Source organism: Gopherus flavomarginatus, chromosome 5 (assembly GCF_025201925.1).
Source record: "Gopherus flavomarginatus isolate rGopFla2 chromosome 5, rGopFla2.mat.asm, whole genome shotgun sequence".
Classification (NCBI taxonomy): domain Eukaryota; kingdom Metazoa; phylum Chordata; order Testudines; family Testudinidae; genus Gopherus; species Gopherus flavomarginatus.
In genome coordinates, this window is record NC_066621.1 from 93,506,630 (window position 1) to 93,534,221 (window position 27,592).

The following is a 27,592-nucleotide window of genomic DNA, read 5'->3' on the forward strand; positions in this document are numbered from 1 at the left end:
CCAATATGTAACCTAAATCTCCCTTGCTGCATATTAAGCCCATTACTTCCTGTCCTACCTTCAGTGGACACCGAGAAAAATTGATCCCCATCTCCTTTGTAACAGCGCTTAACATGTTTGAAGAAAGTTTTTTCAAGCCTCCTTCAGTCTTCTTTTCTCAAGACTAAACATGTCCAGTTTTTTAACCTGTCCTTATATGTCAGGTTTTCTCAAACTTGGATTAATTTTGTTGCTCTCTTTTAGATTCTTTGCAATTTGTCCATGATTTCTGAAATGTGGCACCCAAAATTGGACCCCTTACTTCAGCTGAGGCTCACCAGTGCAGAGTAGGGAAGGACAGTTACCTCCCATGTCTTACATATGACACTCCTGTTAGTACACCCCTGAGTAAAAGCCTTTTTCACAGCTGCATCACATTGTTGACTCTCATTCAGTTTGTGATTGACACTAGCCCCCCGATACTTTTCAGCAATATTGCCACCTGGCCAGTTATACCCAATTTTGGTAGCTGTGTATTTGATTTTTCCTTCTGAAGTGGAGTACTTTGCATTTGTCTTTATTTAATTTCATTTTTGAATTCATCCCAATTCTATTTGTCTAGGTTGTTTTGAATTCTAATCCTGTCCTTCAAAGTGCTTGAAACCTTTCTCAGCTTGATGTCATCTGTAAATTTTATAAGCATACTCTCCACTCCATTACTGAAGTCATTAATGAAAATACTGAATAGAACTGGACCAGATGATTAGTGGATCTTTATTTTTGCTAGTACAATTTGTATGCTGTCTTCTGTTGACCAAAGTATTTTTTTGTTTTGTTTTGTTTTTGGGGGGGTTTTTTTGAGCAGTTATTTATTCCTTTTTGACATCAGCAGTGTTAACATTTTGTGCTCTGCTCATTACCTCAGCTTAATCGTTTTCATAACAAACAGTTGCCTTTAGAATTGCATAATTTAAAATTCAGTGTAGTTCTTCAGTTTAAATTCACTTTTAAGTTCAGTTTTTTACAGTTTTAAAAATATAACCATTGCATAGTTTCTGGAGAATTAGGCATTTTGTAGTTAGTTTCAGAGAGGGACAATTCTTAAAATAATTCCAGAATTACTTACGAAAGTTTGTTTTCGGCTTCCCAAGTAATTTCTGTGTCTGCCTAGGTCTGGAATCTCCCTGTGGAGAAGCATTCTTAACATTCTGTTTATGTATGTATGAAAAATGCTCCTTTTAAGGACAAAGAATCTTTGTAACTCACCTAGACTGTGTGTGATATCAGTAAAGGGAGTGGTTTAGACAGACTGCAGCAATTCTTTCACAGGCAGATGAAGAGATTTTTGTCTGAGGCATACAGGATCAGAGGTGTTTCACTACCTTCATCCAAACGGAAGTAATTCTGTTGATAGTTTAGAAGTCTGTAGCTAGAGCATAGCTCAGTACTGTATTTGACAATCACTAGAGAGCATAGTTGTGGGAACTGTCTGCTTTTATAGTGTATTACAAATTAGAAGTCAAAGTTTCAGCACAGTCTGCTTTTCAAAGGCCACTAGTGGTCAGTTTTCTACTGTTTTGGATGTTTTGTTTTCAGTAGTGATCAAAACACAAAGATTTTTTCCATAAATTTAGTAGTTCACTGGCAAAAATATTGAAATTTTAATAGAAACTAGTAGTAACAGAGTGCTTGATTCTGTAGCAATTATGTGTGCGTAACTCCCACTGAAGTCAATGGGAATTTTGTTTGTGCAAGGACTGTATATTGTATTTTAAAACCACCAAGGAAGTAAGTAAATATGCTGAGTGCTAAACCTGTTTTGAAATGTACTTAGTATGTAGCATTGGGTATTTAGAAATTTGAAACTCTGCTAGGGAAAGTAATTTTTTTAAATACATATTTGGAGTATCCTTTATTGGCTTTGCCAAGAGAGGCCTAACACTCAACTGGATGGCATTTCTGTTGGTCTGTAATGTAAATGTGGAACATCAGTTTGCTGCAAATCAGAACGCCAGAAAAACCTGATTCACAGGAAAATTAGGGCCTCTAGATTGCCCAGGTACTGTAGGCAAAGCAATCTCTCTGCTGCCTGCTACCCCTGACTACACATTGAGGCGGCAGCTTAATTTGCTATATGAGAACATTGTCTCTCATCTGAACTGTAACTGAAATAAGAGCACCTTATAGGGAGGTCTTATCAGAGGGAAATGGGGACCTTGGGGGTGTGTGTGTGTGTGGAGGAGTCAGAGTGAGTAAGTGAAGCAGGGACCTAGTGTGGAGTGAGGAGGCAGTGGCCTTGGATCAGGGAGGGGAGAAGGCGAGGGAAGGATGGCAAAGCAGGAACCCACAAGGGAATGAAGGGAGATGTGGGTGGAGGGCATGGAAGTAGAGACTAAGAGGGGAAGATAGGGGAATGGGGGTCTCATAGAACCCTGGGAATGGGGGACCACACAGAGCTTCTGTCATGGTGGGTGGAGTAAATAGGAGACAGTGGTATGCCAGGCTAAACACATGGGTGACACAAAGAGCTCCTGGCATGAGGGAAAGGATGATTGAATGGATTTGCAGGATGTCCCTGAAATAGGAGGAGTTTGAGGGGTGAATGGAGGAATACAAGGAGACCCTGGCTGAGCGCATTGTACCCATCTACAGAGGCTGCAAAGTGTGCATCCCCATAATTGTAGGTCGTGCTTTCTTCTGTCGAAGAAACTGTTCTTCCAGTCCTCGTTCATTACCACTGCATTGTTAACAATCTGTTTTTATGTTTGAAATTCTGTTGCTTTATTGATTTGCAAAAGTCATGGAAATCCATTTGTCAGTTTTCTACACAGAAAAATATTTATTGGAGGTGAGGTGATATGGCGGCAGTGACTGGTGTTTTCAATTTTTCTACCAGATTTTAAAAATACTAGTTGAGTAAAGTATATTATGAAGCATTCTGTCCAGAAAATACATTGGTTAAAATAAAATGTTGACGCACTTGAGTACAGAAAGAGAGAAAGAATACTACATTGGACAGGTATAACTTAAATAAGAATTAATGAACTTTTATTTTCTTTGTGGCCCCAAACCCAGTCTTTAAAATGTTTGAAAAATGTATCATTCAGTATTATTGGGACTTGTATGTATGAGTGATGGAATTATTCACAGTAATGTGAAATCCTAGTATGTACAGTTAATGAAAATGAATGAGTTTCTAGCTGAAGAGGAGACTTGCAGTAACCTAATGTTTTATATAAACTTGCATTCAACAAACACATTTTGACCAAGTGTGGAGAGAAACCAAAAAAAATGTGCTGAGCATGTTATCTAAAAAGAACAACCTATTTATATTGTAATAAAGTTGGGATTAAAAAATCTGGGTGTGCTATGCTTACTTCAGTGATTAAACTAAATAACTGGTTGGTCAGACTGATTTCATTTTAAAACCGATTTCATTTTGTTGCTCTTCTCTGGACTCTTTCCTGTTTGTCCACATCTTTTCCAAAGTGTAGTGTCCAGAATTAAATACAATATAGAGGCCTCATCCATGCTGAGTAGAGCAGGACGACTATCTCTTATGTCTTACATACCACACTCCTGTTAATAAACCCTGGGATGATATTAGCCTTGTTTGAAACTGCATCACATAATGGACTTGTATTCGATTTATGATTGATTATAACCTCCAGATACTTTTCATCAGTACTACCAACTATCAAGTTATTCCCTATTTTGTAGTTGTGCTTTTAATTTTTTTTCCTTCCTAAGTGAAGTAGTTCACACTTGTCGTCGTTGAATTTCATCTTGTTGAATTCAGACCAATTCTCCTATTTGTCTGCGTTGTTTTGAATTCTAATCCTGTCCTCCAAAGTGTTTGTAACCCCTCCCAGCTTGGTGTCATCTATATATTTTTGTAAGCATATTTACCATTCCATTATCCAAGTTATTAATGAATATATTGAATAGTATTGGACCTAGAACTGGCCGCCGTGGGACCCCACTGGATAGGTCCTCTGCATTTGACAGCAAACTGTTGATAATTGCTCTGAGATTATGGCCTTGTGCGCCCACCTTATTGTAATTTCATCTAGACTACAACTATCATGTGGTACACTATCGGAAGTCTTACTAAAATCAAAATACATCGCATCTACTGCTTCTCCCCATCCACTAGGCCACTACCCTGTTAAAGGTGGAGATCAGGTTGATTGGCATGATTTGTTCTTGACAAGTCCTTGGTGGTTATTGCTTATCCTGTTATTCTCTAGGTGCTTAAAATTTGATTGTTTAATCATTTGTTCTAATGTATTTCCTAGTATTGAAGTTAAACCGACTGGTTCATAATTCCGTGGGCCCCTCTTTCTTCCCCTTTGTTCATAGGTTCCTTCTCCAGTCTTCTGTGACCTCACCTATCCTCCAGGAGTTCTCAAAGATAATTGCTAACAGTTCCAAGATCACTTCAGCTAGTTTGTTAAATACCCTAGGATGAATTGCATTAGGCCCTGCTGACTTGAATACATCTAACTTATCTAAATATTCTTTAACCTATTCTTTACCTATTTTGGCTTGCACTCCTTCCCCTTCATTGTTAATATTAATTATGTTGAGCCTCTGGTCACCAATAACCTTTTTCGTGAAGACTGAAGCAAAATGGGCATTAAACACTTCAGTTTCTTGATGTCATCAGTTATTAGCTCTCCTTCCCTGCTAAGTGCTCGATCAAGACTTTCTTTTATCTTTCTCTTGCTCCTAATATATTTAAAGAACTTATTCTTTCTGCCTTTATGTCTCTTGCTAGGCTACTGAAACAAAACTGGAAGATTTTAAGCTGCTAAAAGTCCAGCAGCGCAGCAAGGCTAAGGCAGGCTCCTTGCCTCTGTGCCACTCCCGGAAGAGACTGGCACATCTCCTGATCCCAGACTCCGCAGCTCCTAGTGGCTGGGAACTGCAGCCAATGGGAGCTGTGAGAGCGGTGTCTGAGGGAGGGGCAGTGCACGGTGACCCCTGCCCCTCTCCCCCAGGAGCCACAGGGACATGCTGGCAACTTCCGGGAGCGGCACAGGCCCAGGGCAGGTAAGGAGCCTGCCTAAGCACTGCTGCCTGAGGTAAGCGCTGCCCCAGCCAGAGCCTGCACCCCTCACCCCCTCCCACACCCCAATCCTCTGCCGCAGCCCTGAGCGCCTTCCTGCATCCAAACTCCCTCCCAGAGCTTGCACCCTGCACCCCCTCCAGAACCCCAATGCCATGCCCCAGGCTCAGCCCAGAGCAACCTTCACTCCGAACCCCTCGGCCCCAGCCCAGAGCCCGCACCCCAGCCTGGTGAGAGTGAGTGAACGATGGAGGGATGGAGTGAGCGGGGTGGGGCCGGGACAGGGCCTTCCTTGTTGCTTAGTCTTAAAAGACTTTCTAGAAATCAGAAATTGATTTTCCATCTATTTAATTGTATAATGACATCCAGCAATGGAGACTGATAGTGAAGTATGGAGTTTTATTTCTACAACATTAGGAGCCATAATGAATTGTGTGTCCAAAGATCAATCTGTCTTACCACCTGGCTTCATGATAAACTGTCCAAAGTTCCATGTTTCTAGCAGATAAATGGAGTATGTTGGAGTTCAACACTGCTTAACACACAGCAGTCCTGAGCAGATTCCAAAACATCACCAGTCTGGTGGAACAGATAATCATCAGCCCACAGCTGGTGGCTCAGACCATGATATAAATATCATGTAAATATCATGTTTCTCAGCTGTGTTAGTAGTTTCCCTGATATAGTTCAGCATATGAGACTGCCTCAGTGGACTCAAGATGCAGTGGAAGCAAGCATCACAGAAGCTATTGCATTGCATCAATTTAGACAATCTGTAAACAGAAACACACTTTTAAATGTCTCCTCTACAAACTGAAGTGACTAGATATCTATCCAACCTGGAATGGGAAGCCTCTACAGAAAGAGTTTGTACCCAGTGAACTTAGTAATTCTAAGAACAGCAGTTGCCCATAAAATATTGTAGAGATGAGGCAGACTTGTGACTGGGCTATACTCTTTACATTAAAAAGAAAAATAGGCAGTAGGTCCTCTTGTATTGGGAAAACCTACAAGTGTTGGATTGGCAGAATATTTCTAGTCACTATGTAGCGTGCAAGGAAGGAAAACGCAGAGAAGCTGAGTTGATCTGTGATGGATCCTAATTAGTGGCATCTGGCAAACCAGATCTTCCTCGATGAAAGACACTGGAGGTGAATCTTTTTGCCACTCAGTTGAACAAGAAGCTGTCAGTCTTCTGGACATGACACAGAAGGAAATCACATTAGCAAAATACACTTTCTCCAACTTATAGCAAAAATCCTGGCAAAACTCAGAAGAAATCAGACCCATAGCTGCATACTGGCACAAACAGATATGGTACTCAGCTCTGTTGTAGGTGGCCAAAGCCAACTGCATTGGGCCAAGACTTTTGCCTCAGATCATATCTTAAGCCTGGGGCACCCCACTCCATTCCAGCCCAGTAGCCATGCTGAAATGTTGACTTCTGTAGAGATCTGTAGGCCTGATTTCTCTAAGCAGCTGCTGTGTGTCTTCCTGGCATCTTGGAAGGATCTGCAACTCTAAATGGAAAACGTTTGGGTGTGATGTGGTCAGGAACAAGTGGACCCTTGCCCTACAAAAAACTTCTTAACTGTTCTTTGTCTGTTTGCGTCCTGCTTAGACTAATTGCATGCTGATATATTTGACAGCTATTTTCACCTACCGCAACTAGTGTAAGGTCAGATCAGTGTTTGTCTAGCTGCCATTCATTAGATTCATGTGCACTTCACGCTTTTGAAATCTCCCATTGAAACGCCCCCTTTGTCATGAGATATGAATGTAGCCCTGATAAATCTTGGGAAAACTCACTCAGTTCCTGTGAATTTAATCTCCTTGCATGGAAGGTCATTTTTCTGGTGACTCATTTCAGTTTGAAGAATGATTGATTCAACATATTCACCTTTTACTAGATTTTACAAGAATAAGGTTGTTTCAAACCCCTTTGAGATTTGCCCCATGTAGCTTTTGAAGTTACACCTTAATGAGCCGATTGTCCAGCCAGTATCACTCTAATTCTCTTTTGGGGAGGGAGAAGGCAGGGATATTTTTTGGTCATTTTTGGTCATTTTGAATTGAGAGTAGATCTAAAATAATAATGTTAAAATTAGCTGGGAGCTACAGGAAAGCAGCGTGGCCAGATCTCTAGTATGGATCCTTGGGATACTTCACTGTTAACCTTAGTTCTGTTTAAAACTGATGATTAGTTCCTACTTTTTTTCTATCTCTTCACTGGTTTCCAATTTGTGCTATTTTACTGCTTATCCTGTAACTACATATTTTCCTTAATATCCTTTAGTGAGTGCTTTTATCTAAAGCTCTTTGTAAATCCAACTGCATATTGTATACAGATCCTCTTTTATTCATTATTTTGTTGGCTTCTTCAATAAATTCTAATGGTCTGGAGAGACATGACTTTCCATGCCATGCTAGTTTTTCCCTATCATATTATGTTCATCTATATATTTATAATTCTATTTTTAATTATAGTTTAAGATCATTTACATTGTGATGGGAGTAAGGCTCACTGCTCTATACTTCCCATGATCCCCCATCATCTTTGTTTAAATATAGGTAAAATGTGCACTTCCCTCCAGTCTTAGCTGATTTTATTAATGGATTACATATTTTGTGTTAGCCACTTATGTCTTATTTTTCTTCAGAATTGTTGTATGAATGCCATCTGGTTATTGGTTACTGGTTGCAAATTAAATTCTATTTGTTCAAACTCCTCTTTTTGATCCTTCAGTCCCATAACTGTTCCTCATCCACATTGTCTCCAAATTATAGATTGTCCAATTGCTCCTTGCTCTTTCATTTTAGGTGTTCAATTTGAGACATTTAGGGCACGATCATTTCAGAGTACATAGCATTATATGTTCTTGTGAGGGAGTTCCTCAGCTGGATCCTTGGGAGTGATTTCTTCTGCCTTTGTGTTGTGTGCTTGCTTGCTTGAAGATTATAGTATAGTCTGCTTTGGGATCTGTGTGCTGAGCAAGTGGCCTGCTAGGTTAGGCTGAGAGGTTATTAACTAGCCTACTTTCTATCTATATACATATATAGCCTACTATCCTTTGATCCCAGCCCCTTTATGATCCCTTGGCAAGGGGACAGGCCTCACTCAGGTGTTTAAAAAGGCAACCAGAGCTGCTAATGAACTAAAGCAATATACAGAGGTGTTCTGTGGGGAAATTTAGAGAGGGAGTGTGAAAGGCATAGATACACCCAACAAACCTACTCCCTTTTTGCAGCTTTTTTTTTTTTTTTTTTTTTTTATAAATAAGAGTAAAAATAACGCAGGCAGAATTCCAGCTGCAAAGTGGAGGCTTTGAAAATGATTCACTTTTTTTTGTTAAGAATTTGAAGAGCAACTAGCTAAGAATACACAAACTAACAGCAATTTTTTTAAAGTACATCAGAAGCAGGAAGCCTGCCAAACAGTCAGTGGAGCCACTGGACAATTGAGGTGCTAAAGGAGCACTCAAGGAAGACAAGGCCATTGCAGACAAAGTAAATGAATTCTTTGCATAGGTTTTCACTGCAGAGGATGTGGAGAATATCCCCCAACCTGAGCAATTCTGTTGGGTGACACATCTGTGCAACTGTCCCAGGTGAGGTGTCATTAGAGGAGGTTATGGAACAAATTAATAATGTGTACAATAAGTAGTCACCAGGACCAGATGGTATTCACCCAAGAGTTCTGAAGGAACTCAAATATGAAATTGCAGAACTACTAACGGTGGTATGTAACCTATTGCTTAAATCAGTCTCTGTACCTGATGACCAGAGGATAGCTAATGTAACGTCAATTTTTAAAAAGGGATGTGATCGTGGCAGTTACAAGTCTGTAAGCCTTCCTTCAGTACTAAGCAAATTGGTCAAAACAGAATTATCAGACACATTGATAAACTTGATATGTTGGGAAAGAATCACATGGCTTTTGTAAAGGGAAATCGTGCCTCACAAATCTATTAAAATTCTTTGTGTGTGTCAACAAGCATGGGGAGAAGGGTGATCCAGTTGATATACTTGGACTTTGGATTTTCAGAAAACCTTTGACAAGGTCCCTCATGAAAGGCTCTTAATCATAGAAGATTAGGGTTGGAAGAGACCTCAGGAAGTCATCTAGTCCAACTCCCTGCTCAAAGCAGGACCAACCCCCAACTAAATCATCCCAGCCAGGGCTCTGTCAAGCTGGGCCTTAAAAACCTCTAAGGATGGAGATTCCACCACTTCCCTAGGTAACCCATTCTAGTGCTTCATCACCCTCCTAGTGAAATAGTTTTTCCCAATATCCAACCTAGACCCCCCCGCCCACTGCAACTTGAGACCATTGCTCCTTGTTTTGTCATCTGCTACCACTGAGAACAGCCTAGCTCTATCCTCTTTGAACCCCCCCCCTTCAGATAGTTGAAGGCTGCTATCAAATCCCCCTTTGCTCTTCTCTTCTGCAGACTAAATAATCCCAGTTCCTTCAGCCTCTCCTCATAAGTCATGTGCTTCAGTCCCCTAATCATTTTCGTTGCCCTCCGCTGGACCCTCTCCAATTTGTCCACATCCTTTCTGTCGTGGGGCGCCCAAAACTTGACACAGTACTCCAGATGTGGCCTCACCAGTGCTGAATAGATGGGAATAATCATTTCCCTCAGTCTGCTGGCAATCCTCCTATTAATGCAGCTCAATAAACCATTAGGACTAAACGGACAGTTTTTACAGTGGAGAGAGGTAAATAGTGGGGTCCCCCAGGGATTTGTACAGGGACCAGTGCTGTTCAACATGTTCATAAATGATCTCGAGAAGGGAGTGAACAGTGAAGTGGCGAAAGGATAAAAAATTACTCAAGATAATTAAGTCCATTGCTGACTGCAAAGAGTTTTACAAAGGGCTATCACTAAACTGGGTGACTAGTGACAAAATCGTGGATGAAATTCAATGTTGATAATTGCAAAGGAATGCACAGTGGAAAAAATAATCCCAACTATACTACAAAATGGTGGGTCTAAATTAGCAGTTACCACTCAAGAAAAGAGATCTTGGAGTCACCGTGGATAGTTCTCTGAAAACATCCGCTCGTTCTTTGGCAGCAGTCAAAAAAGCTAACAATTTTTGGAACAACTAGGAAAGGGATAGATAGTAAAACAGAAAATATATTAATGCCAGTATATACATCCATGGAACGTCCACACCTTGAATAGTGTAAGCAATTCTAGTCACCCCATTTCAAAAAGATATATTGGAATTGGAAAAGATGCAGAGAAGGGCAACAAAAATGATTAGGGGCATGGAACAGCTTTCATATGAGGAGAGATTAAAAAGACCGGGACTGTTCATCTTAGAAAAGAGATGGCCTAGGGGAGATGTGATAGAAATCTATGAAATCATGAGTGGCATGGAGAAAGTGAATAGAGAATTTTTTTTTTTTACCCCTTCATCCAATGAAATTAATAGGCATCAGGTTTAAAACAAACAAAAGAAAATACTTCTTCACACAGTCAACCTGTGGAACTTATTGCCATGTGATGTTGTGAAGGCCAAAATTATAACTGGGTTCAAAAAAGAATTAGATAAATTCATGGAGCATCGGCCTATCAATGGGTATTAGCAAGATGATCAGGGATGCAGCCCCATGCTCTGGGTGACCCGAAGCCTCTGACTGCCAGACGCTGGACTTGGACGACAGGGGATGGCTCACTTGAAATCTTCCTGTTCTGTTGATTCCCTCTGTAGCCTCTGGTACTGGCCATTGCCAGAGACAGGATACTGGGCTAGTTGGACCATTGATCTGATCCAGTAAGGCTGTTCTTATAATCCTGTATGTTCATAGAACATCTTCGGTTGACTTCAGTTGCCACTGAGAGTGCTCAGCACTTCTGCATATCAGACCTTCCGGTCTCAATAAGAGCACCTGCTGACTGGCCCCTCCCAGGCTCAAAATGAGCAACACACAGTTAGTGACCACATATGAAAAGTTTGGCTTGTGAAATAATTGAAAATTCAGTAGTTTTGTGACCGAAGTGGCTGGTCATCCTTTAAGAGTTATCCTATTTAGCTATATAAAATGATTTTTATAAATAATGGTTGATGAAGCGTTACTAGGAAGACAATTGCATGTCTGAATGGCTGCACAAAAACATCAGTGTCACTAACTGCTTGCACTGTTTTTGTTATGTGTACTAGATTCAGTCTGCATTTTTCCTTCCTAAATGTTCAGCTTTATATAAATACCTGCTGCTGTTTCAAACCAGTTCTGTCTATGGCAAGTGAAATTAAAGCATACTGCCTTTGGAAGTAGAAAATGTTCTGGCAGGATATTTAATTACTGTGGAAGTAAGTACTCATTACTTTTGAGAGTTGACTGCAGAAAGTACTAGTTTTCCTAGAAGCACCAGAACCCTTGATTCATAGACAATACTGCATTGTCAACATGGTGCTGGTTCAGCAGCATCTTTCCACAGATATTTGGCAAGTATTTAAAGGCCACATTTTGTGTAATTGGTTTAGTCTTTGAAAATGATCCACTTTTTGTTAAAGGATGTACACAGCAGTACTGGATTTTATGCTGACATTCTCAGGCCTTTGTCTTCTACCAATCGGGGCGTATTTGTATAACTTTGTGTAGCTCCTCAAAGAGTAACATAATGCTTTGTCATCAGTTTTGGTGCTGAGGAGTGTAGAAGAGCATTTCTTTCAGTAGCCTTGTGAAGCTGGAATATAGAGGAGCTGTGATATTCACAGCATTTTCTCAGCAAGTGAAACATTTCCATATCTGGGTCTGCAAAAGTGCGTGTGTATGTGTGTTCGCGTGCACACCTTCACCTTGTGTATATGTAACAAGTGGGAAAATGGGGTTGAGGGGATGCTACATATTTTCCGAAATACTCAGTTTTTGTGCGAATAGGACTGTGGGGGCAAAGCATAGGATAAGTGTTACTGAAATAACTTATGTCTGTGGTAGAAACCTTTCAGAATCTTTTTCTTGTTAGCTTTCTGCAGGTTGGTTATTAGCAGTAGTATAAATAACTGTGAAATAGTAACAAAGGGGAACAGTGGATATTGATTTCTAATTACGCACAAGGGTGGTTGACATCTAAACATTAGTCTTGCTTACAAACCTTAAAAGAATTGTATTCTTCTAACTCAACTAGTCTACTGAATGTGTAATAAATCAACGATTTGTTCAGTATATGTGTGCTTTAATATGGAGCATACCTGTCACACTGAAGTATTTTATGACCTAGTTAGGGTTCTTGGGATACTGTGCGTGGGCTTAGAGTTGTTGCCGGGGGCAGACTGCTCTCTGCTTTGTTTTGTAATCTCTGCCAGACAACCTGTAAAACAGCACGGACCTGTTCAGTAGGTGTGCTTTGTACACAAATGCTGCATTCAAAAGTAAAAATAGTCTTTTTATATGCCAATCAATAGGCACAGTACATGAAAAATCCACCACTCTACATTTTTGAGACAGTGAAGGAGGGTTTAAAAATGGAGTGTTTGTTTATATATATAACTTTTTAGTGTAATAATTTGTTTAATACATTTGGTTGTGGGATAATGCATTTACATAAAATTACTAATATTTTTGTCTCCCTGTTTCTCTGTTCTAGGCATAAAATCATTGGATTATAATAACTCTGAAGTTTTGTAACCCAAGTGATGCTAAAACAATTTAGGCCTATTGGAATATGGCCACCTGTTAAAATGCAGAAGCTAAAGGAGCTATTACGTATCAAAACTTATTGAAGACCTGAATTTCCTGGATACCTGTCATTTAACCACTTCCTTAAATGACCACGATTGGGATCTCATGCAACCAGTGTATATTTTGGAGACTATTCTCCAAAAGGAAATTGTGCATTTAAAAAGCAGAGATGACTATATCTTTTTTTGGAACTTACTAAAGCTAAACATATTTACAAATCATGACCAGCTTGAAGCGGTCCCAGACTGAAAGAGCTGTTGCCACTGGGGTAGCAGTTGGAACAGATGGAGGTTCTAAAGTTCATTCAGATGACTTTTACATGAGGCGCTTTAGGTCGCAGAATGGCAGCTTAGGATCTGCAGTCATGGCTCCAGGGGGGCCTTCACGCAGTGAAGGTCCCCACCACCTTACCTCTACTCCTGGTGTTCCCAAAATGGGAGTTAGGGCCAGGATTGCTGACTGGCCCCCAAGGAAGGAAAATGTCAAAGAAACTACCAGATCTAGTCAGGAAATTGAAACATCAAGTTGCCTTGATAGTATTTCCTCTAAAAGCAGTCCTGGGAGTCAGGGGAGCTCTGTTAACCTGAATGCTAGTGACTCTGTCATGCTAAAGAGTATCCAGAACACTCTAAAAAACAAAACAAGACAATCTGAGAATCTAGATTCTAGGTTTCTTACACCTGACGGTTACCCCAGTTCCCCTAGGAAAGCCCTTCGCAGAATAAGACAACGCAGTAACAGTGACATTACCCTAAGTGAGCTTGATGTGGATAGCTTTGATGAATGTATTTCACCCACTTTTAAATCCGGGCCATCACTGCACAGGGAATATGGCAGCACATCCTCAATAGATAAACAGGGAACTTCAGGGGAGAGTTTTTTTGATTTATTAAAGGGTTATAAAGATGAGAAATCTGACCAGAGAAGCCCAGCTCCATCGAAGCTCAGTGAACTTCTGATAGCCAGTGGAAGCAAGGGTTCAGGATTCTCTTTGGATGTGATCGATGGGCCTATCACTCAGAGAGAGAACCTCAGACTCTTTAAGGAAAGGGAGAAACCACTGAAAAGGCGCTCAAAATCAGAGACAGGAGATTCTTCTATTTTTCGTAAGTTGCGTAATGCCAAAGGTGAAGGAGAACTCTCAAAGTCTTCAGACCTTGAAGATAACAGGTCAGAAGACAGTGTTAGGCCTTGGACTTGTCCAAAATGCTTTGCCCATTATGATGTTCAGAGTATATTATTTGATTTAAATGAAGCAGCAGTCAACCGACATAATGTTATTAAAAGAAGAAACACTACAACAGGAGCTTCTGCTGCTGCTGCTGCATCATTAGTTTCTGGGCCTTTGTCCCATTCTGCAAGTTTCAATTCTCCCATGGGCAGCACTGAAGACCTGAATTCAAAAGGAAATCTCAATATGGACCAGGGGGATGATAAAAGCAATGAACTTGTGATGAGTTGTCCTTATTTTCGTAATGAGATTGGTGGGGAAGGAGAACGGAAGATCAGCCTGTCCAAATCCAATTCAGGTTCCTTCAGTGGATGCGAAAGTGCCTCTTTTGAGTCTACTCTTAGCTCCCATTGCACAAATGCAGGAGTGGCAGTACTTGAAGTACCCAAGGAAAATCTGTTGTTACATTTAGATAGAGTGAAAAGATACATTGTTGAACATGTGGACCTTGGTGCATACTATTATCGGAAATTCTTCTATCAGAAGGGTAAGTGACCTTTTTTTCCTACAATATATCACTTTTCTGTGACTCCAAATAGGAAATTATTTTGACGTGATAATTCATGCAAATCTTACTATGGAGTGCTGTATTCTGCTGACATTTTAATAACTTAGAAGTAAGTTTACCCATAATAAAAAAACATACATCTTGATTCAGGGCAAAACCCCCCAAAACATTTAAATGAAGTTAAAAGGCAACAGTCTTGATTTATGTGCATGTTATCTTCCACTAATTCTTCACATAATTCTACAAAAAAATCAGTATTTTGGAATAGCAGCAATTTCTTTTAGACAGCAATTATCTTAAAAAACAGCAGTAAGAATCAGTCTTTGTCAACTAGCTTTCCACAGGCACTGGTGGATTTTTCCAGAGGCTGTGTGTGTGTGTGTGTGTGTGTGTGAATATATATATATATATACACACACACACACACACACACATCTACCCCGATATAACACTGTCCTCAGGAGCCAAAATATCTTACTATGTTATAGGTGAAACCGTGTTATTTCGAAATTGCTTTGATCCGCTTGAGTGCGCAGCCCCGCCCCTTAACCGTGTTATATTGGGTTGCATTATATCGGAGTAGAGGGATATGTGTGTGTGTATATGTATGTGTATTTTATACATATAAATATATATATAAATAAAAAAAATTGGATACACTGTCAGAGCACCAATGCATGTGTAATTGGATTAAAAACACAACATTATTTTGCAAAAACAAAGTCCCTACTTTTGCTTTTGTTGAAGTCAGTGGCAAAAACGCTAACTGATTTCATTTGGAATAAAAGTAGGTCCGTCCCCTGGCTTAAATAAAATAGCTGCATATATCATTTTTTACAATCAGTAGGATAATAATTGTACTAACTTAGTCAGACAGCCAATAATATTTCATAACTAATGCTGTAAAAGCCAGGTATTGTGTTTGTTTTTATAAAATCAAAACAATGGTAGCAAAAATAACCTAAAATAATTTCAATACTGCATTAGTCCCTTATTTAACATTCTGGATTTAGAATTACATTCAGGTTGGAAATTTAGGCTTTTAATGAAACACACATTAAAAATCACATGCTGAAAAGTCTCTATTCATGTCTTATTTATAAAAGCTTGAAGTATTGAAAGGGAAAGCGTTTTAACAACTGAATTTGTTTACTTTTTGATTTCATTTTGGCATGGATAATGAGACTGGACTGCTTAGTTTCTGGTTCTCATGCAGGAGCACATACATTCCCAAACTGTGATCCACAGAACACTTTCTGGCAATATGCAGAAAAACTGACTGTTGGTTATACTGTCTGGAACTTCATTTCTAGTTGCTAAGATACATTAAAAGACAGCTAAAAAAGAAAGCGAAGTTCTCTGTGTAATTATGAATGGGCGGGGAGGGATTCATGACTTTTAAGATGAGGCCCACACAATGAAAATGTTTGAGAACCCCTGACAGTGCTGTAATGTTTGGATTCCCAGTGTTTAATATTTACATAAACCTATATGTATTTATTTTTACATATTTGAATGCTGCTATTGATATAAATTTATATATAGTAACAATCTACATTTTGGGCTTAAAGTACTTGATAACATCCTTTAACCATGAAATTGTGGCATTGCTTGAGTCAAACATTCATATACAGAAATATTTGTAGTAAAGAATCTTATTTTTAATGTTGGCAAAGTGAACTAAAGATGGGAAGTGTCCACATTCTGTATTATAGTGGTTTTCTGTTCTTCTTTTCCTTGATAACTAACTTTAATTTAGAACCATTTGCCCAGGATTCAGTTGACTGAGCTACTTAGTGCATGACATGCATACCGGTCATGTGTTCTTGCAGGCCAGGTGGATCTTCACACATGTGGTTAGGGGCTGTATTTGCTTCTGTTGATTGCCAAGGGTACACTGTAACACTTGCTTTGCAGAAAGCCCCTCTACCTCTCCTCTTGTCCTCTCACTGCTGGATCTGTTCAGGAAGGACCAGCTAGAAGAACAGTCAGTGGTAGCAGTGGGTGGCCAGCTGGCAGGAGCAAGAGATATTGGAGCTTATTACTGGCCCCAAGTGCCACTAGTAAGTCCCCAGCCATCATCTCAGACACTCCAGCCGTCATCCACTTGACCCTTATCTTCAGGGCAGCCTTGGTGCCACTAGCAAAGCCTATAAGGAAAGGGTGGCCATCTCTGTGCAGGCCAGCCTGTGGCTTCAGTCCTACTGAAAGTAATGAGAGATGGTAGCCACTTTGAGTAAGTGAAGAAGTTCAGAAGATGAGTCACCTAAAAATTGTAGGACTCAAGATCATAGCATGAGCATTCGTAACTTTGGAATGTTCATGCCATGGTATTGCTGCTCATCAAGTGTTTGGGCCACTGCATTTTGGTTGTGTACTTCAAAATGCATGGATATGTAACAGTACAATACATGTCTTGAGATGGCTTATTTTTGCCACAGTAAGGTCTGGTTCAATATATAGTAATTTCAGAGGACACCTGCAAGAGTTATGCTATTTGTGGCCGTCATTCTCGATATGACAGTATGAGCTTTGTCCCCCTACTTATGTCTTCGCCAGCTGTTGATCATGAGTTTATCATGGTATTTTGTAGTCCCCTATCTACAGTTACAGCTTCTACAAAACTGCTTCCCATCTATTTGAATTAGGTCCAAACTTCCAAACTAATTCTTGGTGTAGCTTACTCTGTCTCAGTGAGTGAACGTTAATTGGAATCACTGTAGTAAGTGTCAGAAAGATTTAAAGGCTTGGTATACAGAACTTGAAGACAGACAAGTTTAGAAGACAGAGACATGTAGATGTTTCAGTTTTGAAAATGCTTCTTTTTCAAGCGAACATGTCACCTGCTGACCATGTAAACATATAGACTTATTAGCGCTAACTCACTTTTGGCAAGTTGTGTAGCTCCACATGTGGCATGGCACACACGCGCACACACACAATGTAATGAGCTAATTTGCATATTTGCAAATCATTTGCATGCAATAATAAATTTCAGCTTCTGTTCAATACACCCTGCCCCAAGCAGTGGCACGGTTAGGATTTGGTATCTGTGTCACTTTCCGGGTGCCTTCTCTTCATGGTCTCAACGGGCTATACAAAACATTAGAGATGAAATACCTCGCAGAGTGCCCAGCTGTCTGGTTTGGAAGCTGTGCAGGAAACTGTGATGGGAAAAGAGAATGTGTGGGGGTGTAGGAGAGGGATTAAGATTGGGTGCAAGGGAATGTGGGATACAGTGGAAAAGAGGGATACGAGGAGGGAAAGGGTCAGCAGATATATAAGGGAATGTGGATGCAGGATGGAGACTGAGGGGAGCACAATGGAATTTGAGGAGCAGGAGGGAGACTGGGAGCAGAAAAATACAGTGAAAGATATAGGACAGGAGATTAGAACACCATGGAAGGAAAATGTGAGTGCGGTAAGGACAGAGATAGAAACAGTTGAGAGGATGGGTGGTAAAGTAGGGGAGTGATTGGGAAGGTAAGTGTAGAGGGTGAGAATGCCAGCTCTCCCATGCAGTGGGTTGAGAGAGGAGGTAAATGAAGTTCCCCTCCAAGTAGCTAAGGGCAGAGGCTGGCCTTTTTGTGTGTGCTTGTAATAACATGTAAGCTTGGATTCTGAAAGTAAAAGGATCACACACAAATAGAAAGTGGAAGAGAAGATTCTCTCTTAAGACTTTAAAAAAAATTCTTAAGGCAGAACAAAAATGCACAGTTGTGCGCCTTTTCTCTAGTCATGATGCAAAACAATTGTTGTGAAGAAGAAAAGAAAGCACCCAACCTCCAGCAGAGGAAAAAAAGTTGCAATTAGAGCATCTCATTTCCCATGCAGCACTAGATAAACAATTGTTGGGGTGCCTGAAAGTGTTCAGAGTTGGCTGTAATAGATGCAGCAATGCTGCTTTTTCACTGATATTATGGCAAGTGCAGGCAGATCCCTCAGGATAAGTCATCTTGTGCTGATATACAGGATAGAGTTGGCTTGTGTATCTCTGATCATCTAAAAGGTTAAGGAAGCAGTGAGCAAAGTTTTTTACTGGGAAAACTAAATAAATCAGATGATGTGAAAATATCTACATATTTTTAATTGCCAAACTCTGAAGCTGAGGGTGAGGAAGGAGAGTGAGATCAGAGCCTGAACTCCAATCTGAGCTGCAGTGTCAAAGCACCACATCCACACAGTTATTTTTAGCACTCTTGCATTAACTCCTCTACTACAAGTCTGTGGACATGGGCTGAAAGGCTTGCTCCCAGATGCTGTGTAGACATACCCTTGTAAGACACATGCATTTTGGTTGCTTTACAAAAAATAAACGGTAGATCAATGTAAGCTAATCTGCTATGAGGTTAAATTTGCTGTTATGTGAAAAAGCATGTTTTTTTAAAAGTTGAGAATTACAAGTTTATCCAAGTCTATAATAGTGCCTCCCAAATTGTGATTACTTTTTGAATAAGAACTTCCAAATATTCCATAAGTTGTGCACAGTCTACACATACTACTACAGTCAAAGTTTTGTTTTATACTACTTTGAAAGGAAATGTAAACCCTCTAATGAGTCTAATTTAAACCAGGAAATTCCCAGAGAATTCTGAAAATGGTAGGTGACATTCCCCCTCCTCCTCCCATTGAATCTTTTATTTTTAATTGAAAGAATGAAGTTCCAGCCTGAAGTTCAGCTAGGTCATGTGTTGCTTTTTTGGTAGGGCCTGTAATCTTCTGTTACTCTATGTATTCCATAAGGATTTACAATATTATGATGTAATAGGACTTGTTGCCTTGTGAAATACTTGTGTTTATAATTTACTGAGTGTTTCTCTAAACTCAGCCTGCCAGGCCTTCTAGATTTGAATGTAACTAGTCACTCAAGATAGGTTTCCATTTAACTAGATGACATATTACATAAGTGGCAACTCTTCTCTCACCTCAACTACTTGAATCCTCATGCAAACAGTCTAAGAATTATAAATAGAAAAGAGGTCTCCCAACCCAACTTCTGAATGCTTGTGCTTAAGTTTTCAGGTCTATGTTTTGTTGGACTACATTTCTTTTTCTATAATAGAAAGTTTGAATTTGTGCTTACAGATTGAGTAATTTACATGTGTAAAGTAAGAATTAATTAATTTTACCTGTCACTCAGCAAATAAGTGATTGTTCCTTCTGCCATATTTTCCTCTGCTTTGTCCAGTCCAAGTTTAAACTCAATTAAGACTTCATTTTCTATTGGGGTACTACTCCGTGGTGTCTCTGTTATGAAATGTTTCTTGATATTCATCCTAAATTTTCCACTATTTAATTTTGTCCCTGCATTAGTTTTATGCCTTTTTTCTCACTTACTTCTCAAGTAATACTTCACTCTCTTTGATTTTTATGCCCTTCAAATACTTGTAGAGGTTTATTGTATTGAGAGACTTAAGTATAGTCTATTCTTCTTTTTATAGTGTAATCAACACTGTCATTTCAGATTTAAATATGTAATTCTGAATTTTTTGCATCCATTCATTTGCTTTCCATACTTTTACTTTTAATGCATTGGGTCAAATGTATTTTTTTTAATTTGGTGTGAGTGAAACATACCCCTTTGCAATGGGCCAGCACAAGCAGCAAACACATGTTAAGTCCCATTTCAGTTCTGTTTTGAGTACAGGCACAAAGATGACTTTTACCCTATAAATATAGATAGATCTCACTGGTGATGACTGAGAGTGAAATTGATGACAGGGTGAAATTTTGGCTTCCCTGACGTCAGTGGCAACCTCTCATTAACTTCATTAGGTCCAGAATTTCACACTGGGTAAATTATCTGAGTGCAAAATGTTTCTGAGAGAGCTGTAACATGAATTTTTCCTTTTATTTTTATTTTTATACCCAAGAACACTGGAACTATTTTGGGGTAGATGAGAGCCTGGGTCCAGTAGCTGTGAGCATTAGAAGAGAAAAACCGGATGAAATAAAAGAAAATGGACCTCTATATAACTACCGCATCATTTTCAGAACCAGTGAGGTAAGCAAAATATGAGTGGCATAAGAGGGGAAGAAACTAGTAGTGAATAGGCAAAGCCAGATAGTATGTGGTGAAATCTTAGATCCCAGGTAGTTGTTGTATTGCAGATATTGGAAACCAGAAGGAAGCCTGTGTGTTGCTCATCATGATACATTTTTGTCTTCCACATATAAATATGCTACAGTAATCTCCTTGCCAAGAACCATAATAAATTATGTTTTATAGAATAAAGATAAATATATCACCAAGTGAACTATACTGTAGCATTCCACAAATAAGCAGTATATTTGAGCAAATCACTTTGATTAGGGGTTGAAAAATTTACTGGACATTATAGTGAGAGGTAAGAAAGTATGGAACATTCTTCACCCTAACACTTTAGGTGGCAGTGCATTGGTCTCAGAAAACTATTGTATTTTTAACAGCTAACTAGTGTGGGGGAGAAGGCGGGGTGAGCAGATGGGGACAGTGTACAGAATTAGCCTTCTTTTCAGATGCTGAGTCTGGGCTTGATTGTTGGTCGCATCTTTCCTGGATGGTAGATGTTTGATAGTTTGAAAGCTTTCCCACAGATTCTTCTTTCTTTTCATTCCCTCCCTCATTCTCAGCTGCTGCAAAGATAGTGTTTCTTTTTCTCTTTGCTTTTTTTCTAGCAGAATGAAAGGATGGATATTCCATTCATCCTTCCTTCCAAACTGGGAAATTTCATTCTCTTCCTTTCCTTTTTCCTCTCCCATTCAGATTATATCTCCACCATTGTTGCTGTTTATGGCACATTTATTTTAAGAGTAGCCATCTTCACTGCTGCAATTCTTATCCTTTAGCTGGAGTGAAGATGACCAGACTCTTTGTCAATCTCAATCTAAATTTAAGCAACAGAATCTACTAACCTTCAGCTGCTGATAAGATGCTGTCTCTGCTGGGGGAGTGAGGAGGTGCATTCTGTAATTATGCAGGTGTTGGTTTCACCATTTTTTCCTCCTATTGATAGATTTCTGGAGCAGCAAAATGAAATCTGAAACCACTGGTTAGTGTGAGTCCTTTTGTTCAAACAGCTGGGGCAGCAGAAGTAAAATTGACCAATCTCTTGTAAATTGCACTTTGTTGCAACAAAGGAATTGTTTCATTCCTGGGAGAATCTTGTCAGTGACAAATAGGAGAGAATGCTTTTTTAAAGCTGTCTTATGTCTGTTTGTTGTTGAGTTTTATTACAGGGGTACACACAGTTGTTCGGTGCACCCAAAGGTACAGCACAGGTTGTAAAAGCAGTTGTAGATTTTCCTGCTGTTGCTTTATGTGTAGCTTGCTAACCTTACTTACTTGATATATTTACACTTGTCTTATAAAGCTACTGAAACTTTCCTTCTCACCATTAATTTCAAATAAAGTTCTACATAAGGTAACTGTGATGTAACTTTCTTCTCCAAGAACAGTCAAATGGACACTTTGCTTAGTTTATCTCAACTAAAGTATTCAGTTCAAATGCAGTTCAGTGCACAACTAGGACTTTTGTTTCCTATTTAAAGCTCAAACTGTGATATAAAGAAAGATTAGCATTCAGCTTGCAGACCGCTCAGGCTAAACTTAGAGTACCACTCACAAAAGTTGTGGGTTTTTTTCTCTTATATCTAATAGAATAGAGGCTTACACTTAGGGTTTTTTTTAAACCTTAATGGCCTATATTATTAGTTTGTGCAAGACATCTCATATCTTGCAACGGAATAGTAGTCTTTCTCACTCTATTGCTGGTTTAAATTTAGTCCAGCTTTGTAGTAACCATAAGTTACTACATAATAGCTGTTTCATGTTCTTCCATCAAGTCTACAAGTAGTTTTTTGAGAATCGAAATGGGTAAGCTTGCAAGTATTCTCAACTTAGCATCCCAACTCAGCTTCAGTGAATCATAGAATCATCAAAATGCAGAACTGGAAAGGACCGTGATAGGTCATCTAGTCCAGTTCTCTGCACTGAGGCAGGACTAAGTATTATCTAGACCATCCTTGACAGGTGTTTGTCTACTTTGTTTTTATAAACCTCCAATGACAGAGATTCCACAAATTCCGTAAGTAATTTGTTCCTGTGCTTAATTTTCCCTTACAGTTAGGAAGTTTTTTTCTAATGACTTACCTAACTCTCACTTATTGCCGTTTAAACTAGGGCTGTCAAGTGGTTAAAAAAATTAATCACAATGAATCATTCTGTTAAACAATAATAGAATACTATTTATTTAAATATTTTTGGATGTTTTCTACATTTTCAAATATATTAATTTCGATTATGACACAATACAAAGTGTACAGTGCTCATTTTATATTTATTTTTATTACAAATATTTTTCACTGTAAAAAACAAATAATATTTCAATTTAACCAATACAAGTATTGTAGCGCAATCTCTTTATCATGCAAGTTTAACTTATAAATGTAGGAGTATGTACCAAAAAAACCCCAGTATTCAAAAAAAAGGTACAACTTTAGAGCCTACAAGTACAATCAGTCTTACTTCTTGTTCAGCCAATCGCTCAGACAGACAAATCTGTTTACATTTGCAGAAGATAATCCAGTTGATATATTTGAAAATGTAGAAATACATCCAAAATATTTAATAAATTTCAATTGGTTTTCCATTGTTTAACAGTGCAATTAATCATAATTAATTTTTTGACTTAATCGCATGAGTTAACTGCAATTAATCAACAGCCCTAGTTTAAACCCATTACTACTTGTCCTGTCTTCAGTGGATGAGAACAACCTTTTACGTACTTGTATACTGTTATCATGTCCCCGCTCAGTCTTCTCTTGTCCAGAATAAACAAACCCAGTTTTTTCAATCTTTCCTCATAGATCATACTTTCTAGACATTTAATCATTTTTGTTGCTTTCCTCCAGTTTGGACTGCTTTCCTCCAGTTTGTCCACATTGTTCCCAAAGTGCAATGCCCAGAACTGGACACAGTATTCTAGTTGAGGCCTTATCAGTGCAGAACGAAAGAATTACTACTTGTGTCTTGCTTACAAAACTACTGCAAATACATCCTAGAATGAGTTTTTTACAACAGTTTTATACTGATGACTCATATTTAGTTTGTGATCTACTATAAGCCTCAGATCCTTCTGTCATTTCCATTACTATAAATTATTCCTTCCTAAGTGGAGTACTTTGCATTTGTCCTTATTGAATTTCATCATATTTATTTCATACCATTTCTACAGTTTTTCAAGATCATTTTAAATTCTAATTCTGTCCTCCAAAGTGCTTCCAACCCCTCCCAGCATGTTATCATGCACAAATTTTATAAGTGTACTCTGTATGCCATTATTAAAATAATTTTTGAAGATATTAAATAGAATCAGACCCAGGACCGATTCCTACGGAACCTCACTTCATATGCCCTTACAGCTTGGCTGTGAACCATTGATAACTGCTCTCTTAGTACAGTTTTCTCACTAGTTGTGCACTAAACTTATAGTAGGTTTGGCTAGGCTATATTTCCCCAGTTTGCTTATGACAATGTCAGGTGAAACAGTAGCCCAAGTTTTGGTGGTGATGGGGGACTTCAACTATCCAGATATATGTTGGGAAAATAATACTGCGGGGCACAGACTATCCAATAAGTTCCTGGACTGCATTGCAGGCAAATTTTTATTTCAGAAGGTTGAAAAAGCTACTAGGGGGGAAGCTGTTCTAGACTTGATTTTAACAAATAGGGAGGAACTTGTTGAGAATTTGAAAGTAGAAGGAAGCTTGGGTGAAAGTGATCATGAAATCATAGAGTTTGCAGTTCTAAGGAAGGGTAGAAGGGAGTACAGCAAAATAGAGACAGTGGATTTCAGGAAGGCAAATTTTGGTAAGCTCAGAGAGCTGATAGGTAAGATCCCATGGGAATCAAGACTGAGGGGAAAAACAACTGAGGAGAGTTGGCAGTTTTTCAAAGGGACACTATTAAGGGCCCAAAAGCAAGCTATTCCAATGGTTAGGACAGATAGAAAATGTGGCAAAAGACCACCTTGGCTTAACCACGGGATCTTGCATGACCTACAAAATAAAAAAAGGAGTCATATAAGAAATGGAAACTAGGTCAGATTACAAAGGATGAATATAGGCAAACAACACAGGAATGCAGGGGCAAGATTAGAAAGGCAAAGGCACAAAATGAGCTCAAACTAGCTATGGGAATAAAGGGAAACAAGAAGACTTTTTATCAATACATTAGAAGCAAGAGGAAGACCAAGGACAGGGTAGGCCCACTGCTCAGTGAGGAGGGAGAAACAGTAACAGGAAACTTGAAAATGGCAGAGATGCTCAATGACTTCTTTGTTTTCAGTCTTCACTGAGAAGTCTGAAGGAATGTCTAACATAGCGAATGCTTATGGGAAGGGGGTAGGTTTAGAACATAAAATAAAAAAAGAGCAAGTTAAAAATCACTTAGGAAAGTTAGTTGCCTGCAAGTCACCAGGGCCTGATGAAATGCATCCTAGAATACTCAAGGAGTTATTAGAGGAGGTATCTGAGCCTCTAGCGATTATCTTTGGAAAGTCATGGGAGACGGGAGAGATTCCAGAAGACTGGAAAAGGGCAAATATAGTGCCCATCTATAAAAAGGGAAATAAAAACAACCCAGGAAACTACAGACCAGTTAGTTTAACTTCTGTGCCAGGGAAGATAATGGAGCAAGTAATTAAAGAAATCATCTGCAAACACTTGGAAGGTGGTAAGGTGATAGGGAATAGCCAGCATGGATTTGTAAAGAACAAATCATGTCAAACCAATCTGATAGCTTTCTTTGATAGGATAACGAGTCTTGTGGATAAGAGAGAAGCGGTGGATGTGGTATACCTAGATTTTAGTAAGGCATTTGATACGGTCTCGCATGATATCCTTATCGATAAACTAGGCAAATACAGTTTAGATGGGGCTACTATAAGGTGGGTGCATAACTGGCTGGATAACCGTACTCAGAGAGTAGTTATTAATGGCTCCCAATCCTGCTGGAAAGGTATAACAAGTGGGGTTCTGCAGGGGTCTGTTTTGGGACCGGCTCTGTTCAATATCTTCATCAACGACTTAGATGTTGGCATAGAAAGTACGCTTATTAAGTTTGCAGACGATACCAAACTGGGAGGGATTGCAACTGCTTTGGAGGACAGGGTCAAAATTCAAAATGATCTGGACAAATTGGAGAAATGGTCTGAGGTAAACCGGATGAAGTTCAATAAAGACAAATGTAAAGTGCTCCGCTTGGGAAGGAACAATCAGTTTCACACATACAGAATGGGAAGAGACTGTCTAGGAAGGAGTATGGCAGAAAAGATCTAGGGGTCATAGTGGACCACAAGCTAAATATGAGTCAACAGTGTGATACTGTTGCAAAAAAAGCAAACGTGATTCTGGGATGCATTAACAGGTGTGTTGTAAACAAGACATGAGAAGTCATTCTTCCGCTCTACTCTGCGCTGGTTAGGCCTCAACTGGAGTATTGTGTCCAGTTCTGGGCACCGCATTTCAAGAAAGATGTGGAGAAATTGGAGAGGGTCCAGAGAAGAGCAACAAGAATGATTAACGGTCTTGAGAACATGACCTATGAAGGAAGGCTGAAAGAATTGGGTTTATTTAGTTTGGAAAAAAGGAGGGGACATGATAGCAGTTTTCAGGTATCTAAAAGGGTGTCATCAGGAGGAAGGAGAAAACTTGTTCAACTTAGCCTCTAATGATAGAACAAGAAGCAATGGGCTTAAATTGCAGCAAGGGAGATTTAGGTTGGACATTAGGAAAAAGTTCCTAACTGTCAGGGTAGTTAAACACTGGAATAAATTGCCTAGGGAGGTTGTGGAATCTCCATCTCTGGAGATATTTAAGAGTAGGTTAGATAAATGTCTATCAGGGATGGTCTAGACAGTATTTGGTCCTGCCATGAGGGCAGGGGACTGGACTCGATGACCTCTCAAGGTCCCTTCCAATCCTAGAGTCTGAGTATCAAAAGTCTTACTAAGTCAAGGTATATCACATCTGCTGCTTCCCACCTATCTACAAGGCTTGTTACCCTGTGTAAAAAAGGATGTTAGGTTGGTAAAACATGATTTGTTCTTGACAAATTCATGTTAACTATTACTTGTGATGTGGCCATGAAAAAAGCTAATGCGGTCTTGGGATGCATCAGGCGAGGTATTTCCAGTAGAGATAAGGAGGTGTTAGTACTGTTATACAAGGCACTGGTGAGACCTCATCTGGAATACTGTGTGCAGTTATGGTCTCCCATGTTTAAGAAGGATGAGTTCAAACTGGAACAAGTACAGAGACGGGCTACTAGGATGATCCGAGGAATGGAAAACCTGTCTTATGAAAGACTCAAAGAGCTTGGCTTTTTTAGCCTTACCAAAAGAATGCTGAGGGGAGATATAATTGCCCTCTATAAATGCATCAGAGGGATAAATACCAGGGAGGGAGAGGATTTATTTAAGCTCAGTACCCATGTGGACACAAGAACAAATGGATATAAACTGGCCATCAGGAAGTTTAGACTTGAAATTAGATGACGGTTTCTAACCATCAGAGCAGTTCTGGAACAGTTGGCCAAGGGGAGTAGTGAAGGCAAAAGACATATCTGGCTTGAAGACTAAGCTTGATAAGTTTATGGAAAGGATGGTATAATGGGATAGCCTAATTTTGGCAATTAATTGCTCTTTGACTATTAGCGGTATATATGTCCAATGGCTTGTGATGGGATGGGATTTGAATTACTACAGAGAATTCTTTCCTGGGTGTCTGGCTGATGAGTCTTGTCCACATGCTTAGGGTTTAGCTGATCGCCATATTTGGGATTGGGCAGGAATTTTCCTCCAGGGCAGATTGGCAGAGGCCCTGGAGGTTTTTTGCCTTCCTCTGCAGCATGGGGCACAGGTCACTTGCTGGAGGATTCTCTGCACCTTGAAGTCTTTAAACCATGATTTGAGGACTTCAGTGGCTCAGATATAGGTTAGGGGGTTGTTACAAGAGCGAGTGGGTGAGAGTCTGTGGCCTGCGTTGTGCAGGAGGTCAGACTAGATGATCATAATGATCCCTTCCGACCTTAAAGTCTATGATTCTATTATACTTTATCACCTTATT

The 27,592-nt window shown here is 39.4% G+C and overlaps 1 protein-coding gene across 10 annotated transcripts in view; it reads left to right on the forward strand.

The window, feature by feature from the left end:
- Positions 1-27,592, forward strand: part of SIPA1L1 (signal induced proliferation associated 1 like 1) — a 405,747-nt gene that overhangs the window by 268,746 nt on the left and 109,409 nt on the right. For all 10 annotated transcript variants that reach the window (XM_050953405.1, XM_050953408.1, XM_050953406.1 and 7 more), the window contains 2 exons: positions 12,652-14,464; positions 20,359-20,489. In XM_050953405.1, coding sequence (XP_050809362.1) covers positions 12,967-14,464; positions 20,359-20,489 — 1,629 coding nt within the window. In that variant the 5' untranslated portion in view covers positions 12,652-12,966. The remainder of the gene's footprint in view (positions 1-12,651; positions 14,465-20,358; positions 20,490-27,592) is intronic.